Here is a 16,459-nt window from a genome sequence, read left to right as displayed (position 1 = left end):
GAAGGAAATGTACTTGCTTAATAAGAAATACCCACAGACCTGCTTCTCTAAATGAGTTGTCTCAGTTGTTGCAGTTTTAGCGCAATAATTCAACTGAAATACACATGTATATGTCCAAATATACGTAGACACCCTTTCTAATGAATGTTTGAGCTACCTTAAATTGCACCGTAGCTAACACAGATGCACTAAAAGCAGATAAGATTAAATATTTTGTGGGAATTCTGGGTTAGAATAGCTACTCTTTTTTTATGATCAGTGTCCACAGCAGGAGCTACTTCAGACTGCATTGTAAATACGATACAAACATTTAAATACATTCTAACTTAAAGGCAGAAGAACAAACCCTTGAACAAGGGCATTACATAAGTTGTATTATTATCATATTGGCACTCCATCTTATATCTGAGTGTAAAGTTTCTTAGAAATGGGAAATGTCATTTGTGGCATTTGTGTGTTTCATATATAACTTCCTGCCAGTGTAGGTAGCGGTCAGATTCCCCTCAGATTCTTTTTATTTCTGTTAATAAATAGGGGTTTATCTACAGTTACAGTAGATACAGGAGTCACCAGTGTAAGTGTTTGCTGCTTGATGTGCAGTAAAATTTCAGCACAACACCTGTTATTTTTCTTCTTCAATAGTCCACTGAAGTTGTGCATCTTTCTGTAGTCCTCCGCTTCCGTTTCTAAGCGTTTTTCCCTGTGAGAAAAATTAATAGAGTTTTCAAAAACTCGCCTCTATCACATTCTGTGGTAAATAAATCTCTTCAGACCCCTGTACGTTTTATTCTGTGCACATTGGATCCTCTGAAACATCACTGGTTCCTCTGAATTACGAGATCGTTTAAGAGTCGAAATGAGAAAAATGCTAATTTTACGCTAATGCTACAGCGGAGTGAACTGACCAGCCCAGCTGCAGAGATCAGTAGAGGACTCTTTTCGGCGCAACACCAGCGAACTGCGGCTGCATGTTTACAGCATATTACACACAGCTGATCCAACTCATAAACTATAACTGCCCTCTCTGTGGAGAGCTGAGAATTGAAGCTGAAATTTACTAACCCAACAGCACATAACTACCCCAGAACCAGCTTTGAATGCTATAACATGTTTTACCATTTACCGTCTTTATTATGCAGTGAAATAAGTTAGAGATGTTTGGTGTTTCTGGCTTGTTGTTTTAGTACATTAAGCCACGTTAAAGTTTGTCATTATAATATGTTTTAATGGGGGGAAAAAACCCAAACTAAGCGTTTTTACATTGAGTATTTTAGACTATGGCTCTTAAGTTAGCTGGATTAGCTCTGTGGTTCTAGAGTAACACTGTACTGATGTATTACTCAGCTCGCCTCAGCAAGGGCAGATAGTTAGTTGATAAGTTAGTTGTTTATTTGAATTAGCTGTGCTGTAATTAGTATAAACTAATGACCGTGATTAAATACTAAACCCCAAAGGGAAGCGCTGCTCCTGAACCGAGCCACTGAGCAGCCAAAGCTCACTTTCTTTATCTGCTTTTTAAAGCTCTAACACAAGCTACACTGCTTAACATCACCAGACTTTTCACCTGTTTAAATGCTTTAATGATCATCTTTGAAAAAGAATAATAATCCAAAAAGCGATCTGACCGGAGTTCGCTGGTGTAGTGTCGAATCCGGTTTCACTCCCTGCAGCTGTGCTGTGGCGGCAGTTAAGCATTAGCTTAAAGTTAGCATTTTTGTAATTACTACCCTTAAATGATCTCGAAATTCAGAGGATCCAGTGATATTTAGGAGGAAAATGTACACAGAATAAAACGTACAGGGTTCTGAACATATTTATTTACAACAGAATGTGACAGAGGCCAGTTTTTGAAAAGCCCATTCAAATTTCCCTTACGTCTGAACATAGACTGTATATAGCTGGACAGAGCATCGTCTCTCAAAAGTGAAGCCACCACAGGTGTTCGGTTGCAGAAAGCTGTGTAACCCCACCCATACCCATAGGTTTCAATGGCAAAACAGACAACTTTCAATCACGTTTTTTTTCTAATATACTGTAATTCTACCTCCATTATTTAAATGCAACAGCTAGTGTAACCTCTGCTTATATTGCATCATTTTATATCCCCACATAAATCGTTTTTTAAAACGTTATTCAGCTCTATTCAAAAAGGTGTGGTTATTGTAAAAGGGCTAGGTTACACCTAGCAGGGGTGGGACCAATGACTGTATGGGCGGGACCATAGACTGTGTGAGCTCTGTGGAGGCAGCCCTCAGGGGCGGGGTTATTTAAATGAGAAGGCTGTCTCTCCACAGTCTTTCTCCCTCCTCTGGTCTCTACTGCACAGACTCGGGTTTCAGGATCGCCAACATGGCGGAAGATTTTGGTTTCATTTTTATTCAATGAATGTGAACGGCGACACGGCGTCCATCTTTTTTTACAGTCTCTGGGTCTGAACCTCTTAGACACAGAACCACAAATATGGGCATATACAACATGGCGCAGACTACAAAATGATGACAAACTTTAAACTTGACATGACCTCTGACCTATAAGCCTGGTTTTAGTATAAGCCTTCCACGTTTTCTTTTTATAACCTCCTTCAACTATATCTGCAAATGTGACTCTGTACTATTATGCACCAGGAAGTTGGAGAAAAACATAAAAAGGTCATTATGCAAATATGGCAAAATCCCCAAAGCTTTAAGCAGAGCTTTGAACACGGTTTAAAGGCTGATTATGTGGGGGCACCAAGTGGTCCAGCGGTCTAATGCGCTGCCACTATGAGCGGGAGGTCGCAGGTTAGAACCCCCTCTCATGCAGCTGTGCCATAAGCTGCCAGCGCTCAGAGGGAGCACAATTGGCCCTGCTCCCTCCGGGTGGGTAGATGGCGCTCTCTCCCCATCACGTTTAAAGGTGGCACCTGGCGGCACGAGGCGTCTGTGTGGGGATGAATCGGAACTTAGCCGCTGTGCTTTCCTCCGAGCGTGCAGTGATGCTGCTCAGGCAATGATTCATCATCACCAGCTTGAAAAAAGAGGTGACTGACTTTACACATGTCAAAGCAGGCGTGTGCTCGTCCACATCCCCCAAGGGTAGCAGGTGCCACTGGTGATGGGGACGCACAAAGGGGTGGGACAATTGGATAACCAAATTGGGAGAAATGGGGAAAAATCAGAAAAAAAGGCTGATTATGTGAATGGTTTTGATGTGTGTTAATAAATTAGTGTCCAAATTCACTTTTTTTATGGATGCACCAAATATTTGGTAACTGAAAATGGCAAAGAAAAAGAATTAAAAAGTGGTGAAAAGACTGAATAATTTATAACAATGACTGTGAATGAATGCCTATTTTAACAATATTCAACAGTGTTTCCTTTAAGGCCCACACAAAAGTTTCAAATTGAATAAAACTGTGTTCGGTATTCAGTCTTTGGTATTTTCCTTTTGGTGCACTGTGCTCTGTGTTTTTCATGTTTTTTTCTACCACTACTTAGTAGGGATTGCACAGACTAATCAACAGATTAAACAGGACATCTAATTGTCACATTAATAGGGGAAAAAACAGCAAGGATACATGCAGACAGTAAAGAATGCAGCTCTAATGTAAAACATCAAACTTTGGTCTTTTGGAAATACTTGAAAGAAAATTAATCTAAATCTACAGCTGCACAATCAGTGAAGTTATGCTTAAGTACAATAAAAATACTACTGCAATGCACAATATTCTCAAAATAAGCATCTAGTGCTAACCGCTAAAACCTGAGGTAACAAGATAGAACATGCTGGAACAGGCAGTTTTTGAAATGCTCATAAACTAAAAGTAGGAACAAGTTATATTAGACCACTTTCTACAAGCCCATTCAGCATTATGCTTTAAAATATGATCACCCTACAGTTCTCTTAATGGTCTCTATTTTCACCATTTCTCACTCTATCAATGTATGAATATCTTGCACCATGGAGATGTGATGACACTGAAAATCAGTATTATAACATTCTTATCACTTTTGTTCCATGTTTAAAACTGTAAAAGATGATGTGTAATCTGGTCCTGTGCTGTATTACTGTGTAAATTTGTTTACCACTTTAAAAGTGTAGTCTAAACTGCAAAAAATCTGTTGGCAAAAACTAGACAAAATATATGCAAATTAAGACAAATATATGTATATTAAGCAAAATCTGCCAATGGGGTAAGCAAAATTTAAGATTGTAAGATTTCTTACAAAAAGTAATGACAAAGTCTCAAAATGAGTGAAGAAACACCTAAATCAAGCAAAAAAGTCACTGTTTTTGGACACAAGAATCAGAATAACTTGATTGCTGCTTGATTGTGCTTACTTTTGGTTAAAATTACTTAAAATAAGGTATAAATTCTAAGTAAGAATGATTAAGATAATTATCCCTAAAACATGCAAAATAAGTTTTTTGTGGAAAAAAAAAGTGCTCCGGTGATCCGGTATAACACTGCTTTAGTCCGGTGGAGAAGTGGGACGGTTTTTGGTTCTTGCTCATGAATATTCATACATGCAAACACCTCTGATTGGCTAACAGCACTGTGACACCAGCGATCTTTGCAATGTCATATGTTACTTTACAACATGTGTAATGCCCTGCTAAGTGCAGTTCAGCCACTGACCTAGTCTTAGAGTCTCTGTAAAACACAAAATCCACTGGAGATCCTATTTAAACCTGTAGTTACTTACAAACAGAGGGGGTTGTCCAGGTCCAGAAAGTAAAAATCCACAGGGTTTTGTTGGCTGAGCCTCTGCAGAGCCGCTCAGGCAGTTGGAACAAACCCGCGGGGTGGATTTTTACTTTCTGGACCTGGACTACCCACATCTGCTTACACAACATAGTTAGCTAGCTAAGTAACTGGTGTAAACAGAAGTCTTTTATTGATTTTACAAGTAAATAATACAAAACCGAGATAATGGGAAGCTGTAAATATTTATTAATAAGCTAATTTACACTGTTTACTGAATTCCCCTTTTTACCAAGTTATGGCTTGAATTCCAGGTATCTCGTTTAAAAGACCATTGAGTGACAGCACAACAATTATATATGTTCTAAAGATACATATCTACCTAGCTCAATTGTACTTCGCTGGTGGTGTTCCATAGACAAAAAATCTAACCATTTTTGCCTTAGCTCTGAAATACTGGGCAAAGCACAAAACACTGATGTGATATTTGCACAAATAACACAGGAATTAACTACCATGCTGTTCCTAGCGCTGTTAGCTCCTGTCTGACGAGATGGTGTAGCTGGCTAGGCCACTCCAGAACCTGGGGACCATCAAGCTGTTTTTGGCAAATGTAAGATGGGCTGGTTCTTTTTGGTCAGCAGTTTTTTTTTTGCCTTGGAACTCTCTCATGGATACCATTTTTAACCAGTCTTTTTTATTGAATTATTGACCTTAACTGAGGTGAGACTTGCAGTTTTTTAAATGTTGTTTGGGTTCTTTTGTGACCTCCTGGATGAGTTGTTCATGCCCTTTTGGGCATGTTGTTCATGCCCCTCATTTCGGTCAGGCAGTCACTCCTGGGAAGGTTCACCAGTGTTCTATGTTTTCTCCATTTGTGAATAATAGCTCTCACTGTGGTCCGCTGGAGTCCCAATTAAAGCCTTAGAAACTACTTTGTAACTCTTTCCAGACTGAATTTCTTCACATTTGGCCAAACTGTGTTGCTTTTGAGATCTTTTAGCTGCTTCATGTTTTTTTTTGCTTATTAAATTAAATCATCATTTAAAAATTGCTTATTATATTTACGCAGGTTATATTTATCTGTTATTAAAGTTGTTTGATAATCTAAAAAATGTTAGTATGACAAATTTAAAAACACAAGAAATCTGTAAAGGGGTAAACACTTTTTCATGTCACTGTAGATGTGTGCTCACATTTTTTTAAAAGAAAAAAACTAAATGCAGTTCATTATGCAGGTAAAACTACATCTGAGCAGTTTTTGCTCAAATGTCTAAAGTCATGCAATTAGTGTTTATAAAATAGGCTGATTAATAAATGCTGTTAAAATACTGAAGAATGCTTTAATTCTATTGGTGGTTGAGTCTGCCTTCTCTCATTTCCAAAAAGTTAAATATTTGCTCTGTTTTTACACTGCTTTGAAAAAGAATAACCTCCAGCTGTTTTATCACAGCGCTCTGCTTCTTACCGGCTCACAGAATAGAGCGACATTAGAGAAGTACCTGCAGTACAGGAAGCATGCTCTTGTTCTTGGCCTGTATCAGGTGAAAGTTACCACAGCTTCTTTCGCTTGCGCTGTGGTTTGCTATTTCTCTACACTCTTAAAAATAAAGGTGCTTCACATGTTTTTTTGGGTGATGGCATAGAAGAACCACTTCTGGTGTCACAGAGAAGCATGTTGTGATAGAGATGTGTGAAAGAGTGTGATGAATCTTTATATCATAAAAATGGTTCTTTAATTAAATTCAAATCAAATCCATTTTCATATTTTTAAATGTCACAAATACAATGAGTGATACTGGTTCAAACCTCTGTTCAGTAATTCCTAGTTCACAAACGCGGTGATCACTCTTCACTCGCGTAGTGTGAACAGCTGAAAGACGCTCGCCAAGCTGTCACCAAGTGACCACCAACATACACTTATATCTGATGTGTTTAATATTTACACCAGTAGATAAGTTTCACACCCCAAAACATAGCAACCCGAGGACTGACAGAGTTGTGTGAGCACAAAGAAACCTTGAGAGGAACCAGGACTCGAAAGAGGAACCCGTAATTCTCTGGTCAACCTGGACAGCACAACAAATAACAGAACAATAAACACACCTGGGCAGTGATATAAATAAGTGAATGAGGAACAGTAACTAGTGTGACGGCAGGTTACGCATGAATTATGAGAGTGTAGAGAGTGGGTGGAGGACAGGCACTCAGTGTTAAAGTAAAAGTACTCGCAGGTTAAGCAGCTGTAAGTACAGTTACGGAGTGTGGCAGCAATTCATCAATGCAGAGATCCAGTGCAAGACAGCGCTGCAGCTGAGCCGCACGGAGACACAACAGGTGGAGCAGGGCATCTCAATACATGAGATAAAGCACCAGTCAAAAGTTTGGACAAAGTTTACATGAAGTGTTCATTGTTCTAAACATTTCTATACGATAGATTAATAAGCAAGTCACCCAAACTAGGAAGAAAAACATTAGTAAGAACAAAGAATATAGTAGAATTGTTTAAATAACAAAAAAAGTGTTAAACTTTTAGTTTCTTCAAAGTAGCACATCTTGTTTAGATGACAGCTTTGCACACAATAGCTGGATTTTCTCAGTCAGTTTTATGAGGTAGAGTCACCTGGTGGAATGGCTTTCAGTTAACAGCTGTGCTGAACGTATCAAGAGTTAATTTTATTAAAATTTCTTAAAAGTATGAGTTGTAAAGATGTAGAGTTGGTATATGAATGAATGAGTTTCAACTTATATAGCGCCTTTCTAGAAACCCAAAGACGCTTTTACAATTAACACGTTTTACACACAAGCACATTACACATCAACCCTCATCCACACACCGGTGAGAAGCGGCAGCCAATAGCACACAGTGTACTCTCAACCGGAAACAACCGTCCACCTGGAGGACTGCATGCCAATCCATATCTGGGCACAGTCATATATATATTTACACACACACCAACTTACATACACACCACACACTTTACACACATACAAACCACATCAATTAAGAGTAATCAATTTTTCTGGACAATTTAGAGTATCCAATTTACCTGATCTCCATGTTTTTGGACTGTGGGAGGAAACTGGAGTCCCCAGAAGAAACCCATGCAGACACAGGAAGAACATGGAAACTCCACCCAGATAGGGACTTGAACCCAAGGCCCCAGTGCTGGGAGGCGAACGTGCCGACCACTAAGCCACCGTGCCGTATACAGTCAATAGCCCTATTTCCATAATGTTCTAATCCATATTATGGCAGGAACTACTCAACTAAAGTAAAGAAAAAGGAATTTTCGGTCAATCTGAACATTTCAAGAACTTTGAAAGTATCCTCGATTGCAGTCACAAAGACGATCAGAAACGTAATGGTGAAACTGGCTCTTATCAGGACCACCCTAGGAAAGGAAGACCAAGAGTTACAACCTTTGTTACACAGGATAAGTTCATCAGCTACCAGTTAGCATCTAAAGGCTTCACGAAAAAACACAAACATTAAATAAGAAGGTGTATCCAAACTTTTGACTGGTACTGTACATGAAAAAGTTTGAAAGAGAAAGGAAGTAAAGTAAAAGGGTTTAGGATGGTGAAACTCTGAGCTGAGTTGTGGAATGAGCCGACTCAGGGAAGCAGGAACTGGAACCACGAATGCCCCCCATGAATCCGACAGCGGGGGGCATCAGATGACACAGGGGAGAGTGAAACAGATGAGTAACACAGGGATTATGTTAGGTTGAAGATTGTTTTAGGAGAAGTCTGTAATGAGAGCAGGACAGGACAGTAATGTGTAATCAGAATAGAGCAATAGAGAATTCATATCTACATTCAGTGCAGGAAACGTCACATGTATACTTTTGACAGGTCAGGGTACAGTTTATACAACACAAATACTACATTTCCCATAATTCATTTTATTATTTAGAATATTCTGTACAATCATTTTCACATATAAAAATGTATAAAATGTATAAAAAAAGAATTACAAAAAGACATTTACTACATTTTTAATGGTCTTGTCCATCTTTCTTTCTTACAAACAAGCTACATAGGTGTAACGATACACAGAACATATTTTTTATATTTTGCAGAAGTGAACACAATCACACCCAGAGAAATGGGCAGCAGCCAGCAAACATTAGATTAAAGGTATTTCACACATGAAGGTTCAAGTAAGTGAATTGGGAAAGAGCTGTGCCCCCACTTCCTCCCAGTCCAGGGGAAAACTCATGACCTTTTTGTCCCAAGGTTGCTTTTGTTTTTTTTGTTTTTTTGTTTTTTTTTTTACTTTGTACCAAAAACTAAAAAAAGACAAAAAAAATTGAGAAAACAACACAAAGCAACAGTAAAAACATGGAAAATAGAGAGTCAAAAAAGAGTGAAAAAAGTGCCTGATATTTAAAACAGCCTTCCAGGAAAAGTAATTGATTGCGCCAACCTTTTTAAACTTTAAATTAAATAGGCTACACACGAATAGTGTTTCATGCCATAAATGTTTTTTTTCTGAACAGTGACCTGACATGGCTGTTAAAAGTACAAAAGCTTACCAAAAAAGGCACAAGAATAAAGTCGTCAAGCTTGCAGTTGTAATATTAAGAGAATAAAGGTGAAAATTATCATTTGAGCTGGTGCTGTCTTCTTTATCCTGTAGCTGATCAGCTGATGCAGCTGTCAGGATCCAATTGCAGACTTGAGCAAAAGTTGCTCTTTGCATGTGGCCGGTTTTGGTAAATAATTTCTCGCCTTTATTCATTCAAGCCTTCCATTGAGCATGAAGCCCCTCTTTAAATGCAGCATTCACACTGATATATGAGTGGTTACAAATACGTTGTTGTCCCAACGAGTCCTAGATATTAATCTATATACACACTTATCTCTACTGAAAACAGTTTATTTGGGTGAGTAAAGGGCTTTTGTTTATTTACAGTAAGCTTAGATTTACACTGTTTTAACTGAACTGGCGAGATGAGACGAGGCCACATGTTTTGGCGGCATAACAAAAAAAAACACTTAGCTGCATTGGTAAAAAAAAGTCGCAATGTCAAAGCCTGTGAAAAAGTAGCCTGAATTATGATAACATAAAATTAAATTTGTGCATGCTAAGACTGCTTTTCTAGCTTTTAGGTCACTAGCTGCACTAGTTCTGCTGTGCACTGTGCCTGGTGCACTATTCTACTGTGCAGCAATGCCTGCACACCAACAGTCCTTGGATAAGATTCATTACTTTACCTTCACCTACCTGTTTTACAAAATTTACACTTACTGACAAAACAATAATGCACCTCAGAGACAGTTATGTTTTATGCAAGTGTTAGTTCAAATGGAAGAACTATCAACTGACCTTTTTCATATTTATCCAGGCAGTCCACATACAGAATTGATGCATAGTAGATGTGTAACAGGTGTAACCCAACATGCCAGATATTTAGTTATAGATGTCCTGATGTATTGATGAGTTATAGTTATAGTTCTTAGTGATGGTTTGTGATAACCCATCCCATGCAGCTTCAATATTCCCTCAGATTTTCTGGTGGGGGTGGAGTGTTAATAGTGCACCCAACAGCATGCTACACCCTACAACCATCAATCAGGAAAAGATAAGCCTGCCGATGCAGCTGCCCATGGCATAGCATTTGTGTCTTAAAGACAAGCTGTTGGTACTCTAGCAGTATGTGGACGAGTAATGTTCCTGTTGTTCAGAAAAGATTGGGCCAATGGAACTGTTGGTTGTCAAAGTGCCTGTAATGAAGACAGAGATGTCCGGCATGTTGCATTACACATGCGTTACACACTACTTCCATATGTGTAGTTAAATAAAAGTAGCCCATATCAGCTTCTGTGTTTAATTATAAAGTTTCATTTGGTTCCAACCACTTCTTCTTGGTGCTTTTTGTTTGGTCAGTGAGTGTACATGTACATACCCGGATAAGAGCATTGGTCAAATGCCCTAAACATATGGTTTTCCCATAGATCTTTTTCATTGTTTGCTGTGATGACAGATCGTAACCTCTAAAATTTAAAATTAAATTATTAACGACCAGTCATTTATAATAACACCCCCACCTCGATACCTGCCCACGTCACTCTTATATGCTGTAACCAGTAAGATACACCTGAGATCCTTGTCAGGAGAAACTATAACTCCCTTAGTAAAGCAAGCTTATTGATTGATTAGATTCACAGTATAAAATATATGTGTGTAAAAATATACAAAATATTTTTTTTCCATTCACTCAATGAAAATGCCTACAGGTTTGGTCACTCAGAGTCTGTCAGTTCTATATTTCTTTCTACAGTGGTCTCAGTATCAGTACATGGAGCCCTTAGAACCCTGAACTGTTGCAACTCGTACTCGCTGGGGGTCCGTGTTGATTTGGGGACGAAAAAGTTGCAGAATCACCTTTAAGTGATTCCGGAATTTTACCCCAACGAAAACGTAAAACACTGGATTGAGGCAGCAGTGGGAAAAAGCCAGCAGTCTGCAGGCGTAAAGGGCGTAGTCTAGATTATCAGACACGGTACAGTCTGTAAAAGCTGCAATGAAGTAAAACTTCAGGGTCTGCAGGAATATCACAATGTTATAAGGAGCCCAACCAATGAAGAAGACCATCACAATGCAGAAGATGAGTCTTACAGTCCTGTGTCTCTTTCTCGCTCTGGAGTTTAGGACAGTCTGAAGAATTCGTATGTAGCAAAAAGCTATAAGTGAAAAGGCGAGCACGAAGAAGACGTTCTGTTGATACGTTGCAGCAATTATGGCATTATTGCTGCTGTACAAACAGTAAGATATGTTATGGTTATCATGGTCTTGCACGACTGAGGTTTGAAATAAGGCTGGTAGAGCTGCTCCAATGCTGATCACCCAGGCAAGGATGGGAAGAACTGCTAGACTTGAGCCCGTCTCCCAGTCAGACAGAGGATGGACCACTGCTAGATAGCGCTGGAGGGTCATCACCATCAGGAACACAGTGCTGCTATAAAATCCAGCAGAGAAGACAAAACTCACACCATTGCACATTATTTTACCAAACGTCCAGCCCCAGATAAACTGAAAGGACCAGAATGGAAGTCCAGCAGTGAAGATCAGGTCAGATACAGCTAAGTTGAGGATGAAGATGTTGGTCAAGGATTTGAGAGATTCGTAGAGTGCCAGGATCACAAGAACCAGAACGTTACCCACCAGACTGAGCAGGACCACGAGAGAAAAGAACAATGGAACTGCAATGGATCCAACTTGGGCCACGTATTCCTTGTGACATACTTCATCCCCTTCATAATCTATTTCATTTTCTTCATTTGAACTGTTCGCTGGAAAGCAAAGAGAGGAAAGAACAGATCAGTCATATTCAGATCCCAGATTGTATTTGGTAAATGAAGAAAAGAGAATTGTTGTTCTGAAAAAAAGAATATATGTATATATATATATATATATATATACATATATTCTTTGTCAGTAACTTGTCAGTAAAGAGTTTTTTATACTGAAATAAATCCCGTTTCCCCGTGTACCCCATGAAAACGAATCACTGAGGCCTGGATATCGGTAATGTAATTTACAAAAATGCCTCTGGCAGTTCCTTAAACTACAGTACTTCTCTGTTTTGTTGACAGACATAAAGTGACTGTTTTTTTTTTTTTTCCTGGCAGCAAAAGTTCCAGAAAATCTAATTTCTGGCTTTCTTATAAATTTCTTATAAACAGTGATATATAAGCATAACAACTTAATATATATTTTTTTATTACATGAGTAAAAACAGGTATTCCATTTAAATAAAATGTTTTTGGTTAAATTGTGACCCATTTCAGTAAACTGATTTTCCAAATTAAGAAGAAAATTAAAAGGAAAATACTGAAACATTTGTTCTCATATGCCATCATATCTATTACTTATTTCATTACTATAATAAATATAATTAGCCTGCTTTCAAGAGTTTTTATTGAACTGGAAAAAATCTGCTGATAGTCACAGTAAAGAGCAGTAAAGAGCTTGATACAAGTTTAGCTCCTGGTGGCACTCCATCATTTTAAACATTAAAACATTTTTTAGAGGTTTTATCCCGTTTTAATTAAATTCACTTTTGGTGGTTTACTTTTAATAATTAAACAATTGTTGTTTTTAAACAATTGATGTTTATGGCATTAAATCATATTTAGGTTATTACACCATTCTATACCATACCATACCATATTCATTTATTTGTTTGTTTATTTATTTATTTTAAATGTAATGTTACAAGGTATATCATTGCCCAGGACTATGAGGTATACAAGTGGGTTATAAATACAAAAAAGTATATGTGCAAGATATGCAAAGAAGATAATTGCTGTTTATATTCTTATTATATTGTTTTTTTTTTGTTGAAAGCTTATTAAAACATTTTTTATTTGTTGCTTTTGGGCAACATTATATGAAAAAGCAGAGTTGATTCAAATCTGCTGATAGTCACAGTGTAGTAGAGAGTCCTGGTGCCACTCTATCATTTTAAATAATACATTTTAGGGTTTTTTTTTTTTCATTCTTTTTCATTTAATTCACTTTTTTGTGGTTTACGTTTAACATTTAAACAATTGTTAATTTTCTCTTAACCATCTATGACATCAAATCATCTTTAGGTTATTACACCATACTATACCGTACCATACTGTATTATTCATTTGTTTGTTTGTTTGTTTGTTTATTTTTATTGAATATAGCGTTACATTATATATCGTTGTCCATGACAATGAGGTATCATGTATCAGCTCGGTCATAAATAAAAAATGTATATGTGCAAAGAATATGTAAAGAAGTTTATTTGACTGTTTACAAATTTTTTGTTGCAAGCTTAGTAAAACTTTTTTATTTTTATTTGTTACCTTTGGGCAACATTATGTAGATCACTTTTGTTAGAACCATCATAATAAGGCAGAGTTGATACAATTATTCAGCTTGTTATCAAAAAAAAAAAATACAAAGAAAAATCTCTCAAATAGCGGTGAAATTATTTTTCCCCAAAAATATCATTCATGCAATAAAGGATTAAACTGAGTTGTATTAAGTTCTTTCAGATTTTACTTTTTTGTTGTAATTTTATAATTTTTATTTTCTTGTTTAAAACACTTTCCTATACCTATTTTTATTTTACCCCTTTCAGCTCTTATTAATGAAGTCTTAATTTGATCATCTATTAGATATGCTTTATTTCCTTTTCCTTTTTATTGTTGGTGACTTGCTTGTGTTTCAGTTGTTTTTTAAATGATTAATTAATAAATAATTAGTTTTTCTCTCTCTCTTTCAGTCCTTGTTTATTATGAATGATTGGCTACACTAATCATCCTCAATAAATCTCTGAGGGGAAATAAAGATTAATTGAATGACTTGAGTTTTATTCATATATATGATACATGATCAGAAAACTGCACATTGCATTAATTTGCATCTATCAGTAGCTACCAGACTTGAACTGAGAGAAAGAGATTAAAAGATGGCTTTACGTACCCATTTCTCCAGGTCTCCAGGTACTGCAGGGCTTGCTTCAGATTGGATGGTTGTAATCCTCTTCAAATGAGTGAAAAAAAGGAATGCAGAAGGGCTTGTTACTTCCTGCTCAATCAGGAAGTATGTGTACAGAAACATTTTGTTATATAGGCTGCATAAATGACCTAAATAAAAGCTGCTTTGTTAAATAACAAAAACATATTATTTGTATTCCCAATGATTTTTAATTTTTCGTTTTTTGGATAAACAGGGTAAGCTCAAGTCATTTATTTATTTATTTATTTGTAATCTAAATTTCCACAAGGTGGCACCACACTGCTATACCGTGTTCAGATGCTTATCAGAAGATTATAGTAAATGGGACTAGTGTATCATTTTTTACACCCTGTTTGTATGTTTTTTTTTTTATTTTATTCAATATTTGTTGTACTGTGTCCATATTAACTGAGGTAAAGTTTAAGATTTCCACCCTGTTGTGGTAAAATATCACGTTAATTAAAGTAGTTTTAAAAAATCTAAATGTATTTTTGAAAAAGAACCGAAAACCAAAATTTGACCGGTGCAAAAGTATGGGCACCCTTGTCATATTAATTTGAATACTCCTAACTACTTTTACTGACTTACTGAAGCACAAAATTGGTTTGGTAACCTCAATGAGCTTTGAACTTCATAGCCAGGTGTATCCAATCATGAGAAAAGGTATTTAAGGTGGCCAATTGCAAGTTGTTCTCCTATTTGAATCTCCTCTGAAGAGTGACATCATGGGCTCATTAAAACAACTCTCAAATGATCTAAAAACAAAGATAGTTCAACATAGTTGTTCAGAGTAGGGCTGTCCCTAACGATTATTTTTTAAACGATTAATCTAACGATTATTTTTTTCGATTAGTCGACTAATCTATTCATTGAGAAACATATTTAAATAATTATTTTACGTTTTAAAGCAAACGATAAATTACTATATTTATATATAATAACAACAACAACAACAACACAAGCCTACTAAACCAAACCCCACACTTATAATCACTTACATGTACAACACGTTTAGATCTATAACGCTAAAAATGGATAAGCTCCCATACACCACAACCGTGTGTTGCACTGTTTTCTGTGACCGCTAGATTTTGTGACCACTGGCAAGTAGTTCTCAGCAGACCGGTGCACTGGCCGATTCGAAACGTGTTCGTTTCTAATGTTTACCCCGACTGGCCAAAACGGTTCAGTTTAGGGCTGAGGGTAAGGTGTAGGTATAGAAAGCTTCCGTTTTGCCAATGAACGCTCATAACCGTGAGCACTGGTCACAAAATTCCGACGGTGACAGAAAACGGTGTAACACCGCAGCGCCGACGGCGCTAGCTAAAATAACTTAAGGCAGCTAGCTTAGCTAAACACCTGAACTTATGAATAATGCTACTGTTTCTGGAAACTGCGAAATGCCATGCACAAATATAAACCAAAAATGTATAATTTCTGCCTGTGGCAGGTTTAAAACCTTTGGTAGACAGCCTTAAGTCTTTTTAAGGACACCCGCGGAGACCCTGATGTAAACGGTAACTTACTGTGTGACCCTGTTGACATAGTGCTCCTGGATGTTTGCGCTTCAAGTGCTCCTTTTGCACGTATGGCAGAGGACCACATTGTTGCCCTTTTGCGTGAAATGCTCCCAAACTTTAGATGCCCGCTGGCGTTTTTTTGTAGCTGGAGATTGCTCTCCGGAGTCCAAGCTCTCTAGAGCTTAGATTCTCTGCCCGAACCCGACATGACCCGAGGCCCGCCCGTAAATCCGACCCGGGCTCCAGAAAATAGTCCGAGATGTAGGCGTCTGTTTTTTAATTATATTTTTATTTAAAAAAAAATAACGAAAACTGAAAGTGAAACTAAACTAATTTATTTATAAGCGCTGTTTTCACTACCGCAGTTCTACAGCGGGGGTGTTGTGCCGATTCTGTCCGCGAAGCGGGAGTCAGATTCAGCAGAGAGTCGGATTCGGCACAAACGCGGCGGCACCTCGCGGTCCGCGGTGTCAGTTGTAAGCGCTCGCGCTAGCCGCAAAATACGGCAGAAAACACTGAGGGAGCTGCAGAATTATGAATGGGACTAGAATATGAGCACGAGGAGATCAAAGAGAACCTTCACCTGTGAGTAGAACAAGCAAATCTCTCTCTCTCTCTCTCTCTCTCTCTCTCGCACGTGAACTCCTCCGCGTTTGACTTGCAGAACTGTGTTTAGCTGTTATTAAAAATCATTTTAATTAAATAATAGTTCTATGCTTCTATGTTACCGTGTTAATTAACATAATT

General features: G+C 37.6%; 1 protein-coding gene across 1 annotated transcript; it reads right to left on the bottom strand.

Moving 5' to 3' along the window:
* Positions 1–8,578: 8,578 nt before the first annotated feature.
* Positions 8,579–14,160, bottom strand: LOC103039124 (chemokine XC receptor 1-like). The gene is made up of 2 exons (XM_007233400.4): positions 14,157–14,160; positions 8,579–11,986 (listed from the first exon to the last, which is right to left on the bottom strand). Exons 1-2 carry the CDS (start codon positions 14,158–14,160, stop codon positions 10,986–10,988), a joined length of 1,005 nt encoding a protein of 334 aa, XP_007233462.3. The 3' UTR covers positions 8,579–10,985.
* Between the last annotated feature and the right edge of the window lie 2,299 nt (positions 14,161–16,459).

Source organism: Astyanax mexicanus, chromosome 13, assembly GCF_023375975.1.
Source record: "Astyanax mexicanus isolate ESR-SI-001 chromosome 13, AstMex3_surface, whole genome shotgun sequence".
Classification (NCBI taxonomy): domain Eukaryota; kingdom Metazoa; phylum Chordata; class Actinopteri; order Characiformes; family Acestrorhamphidae; genus Astyanax; species Astyanax mexicanus.
Note: the sequence above shows the minus strand (reverse complement) of the source record. Positions and strands in the feature narration are given on the sequence as shown.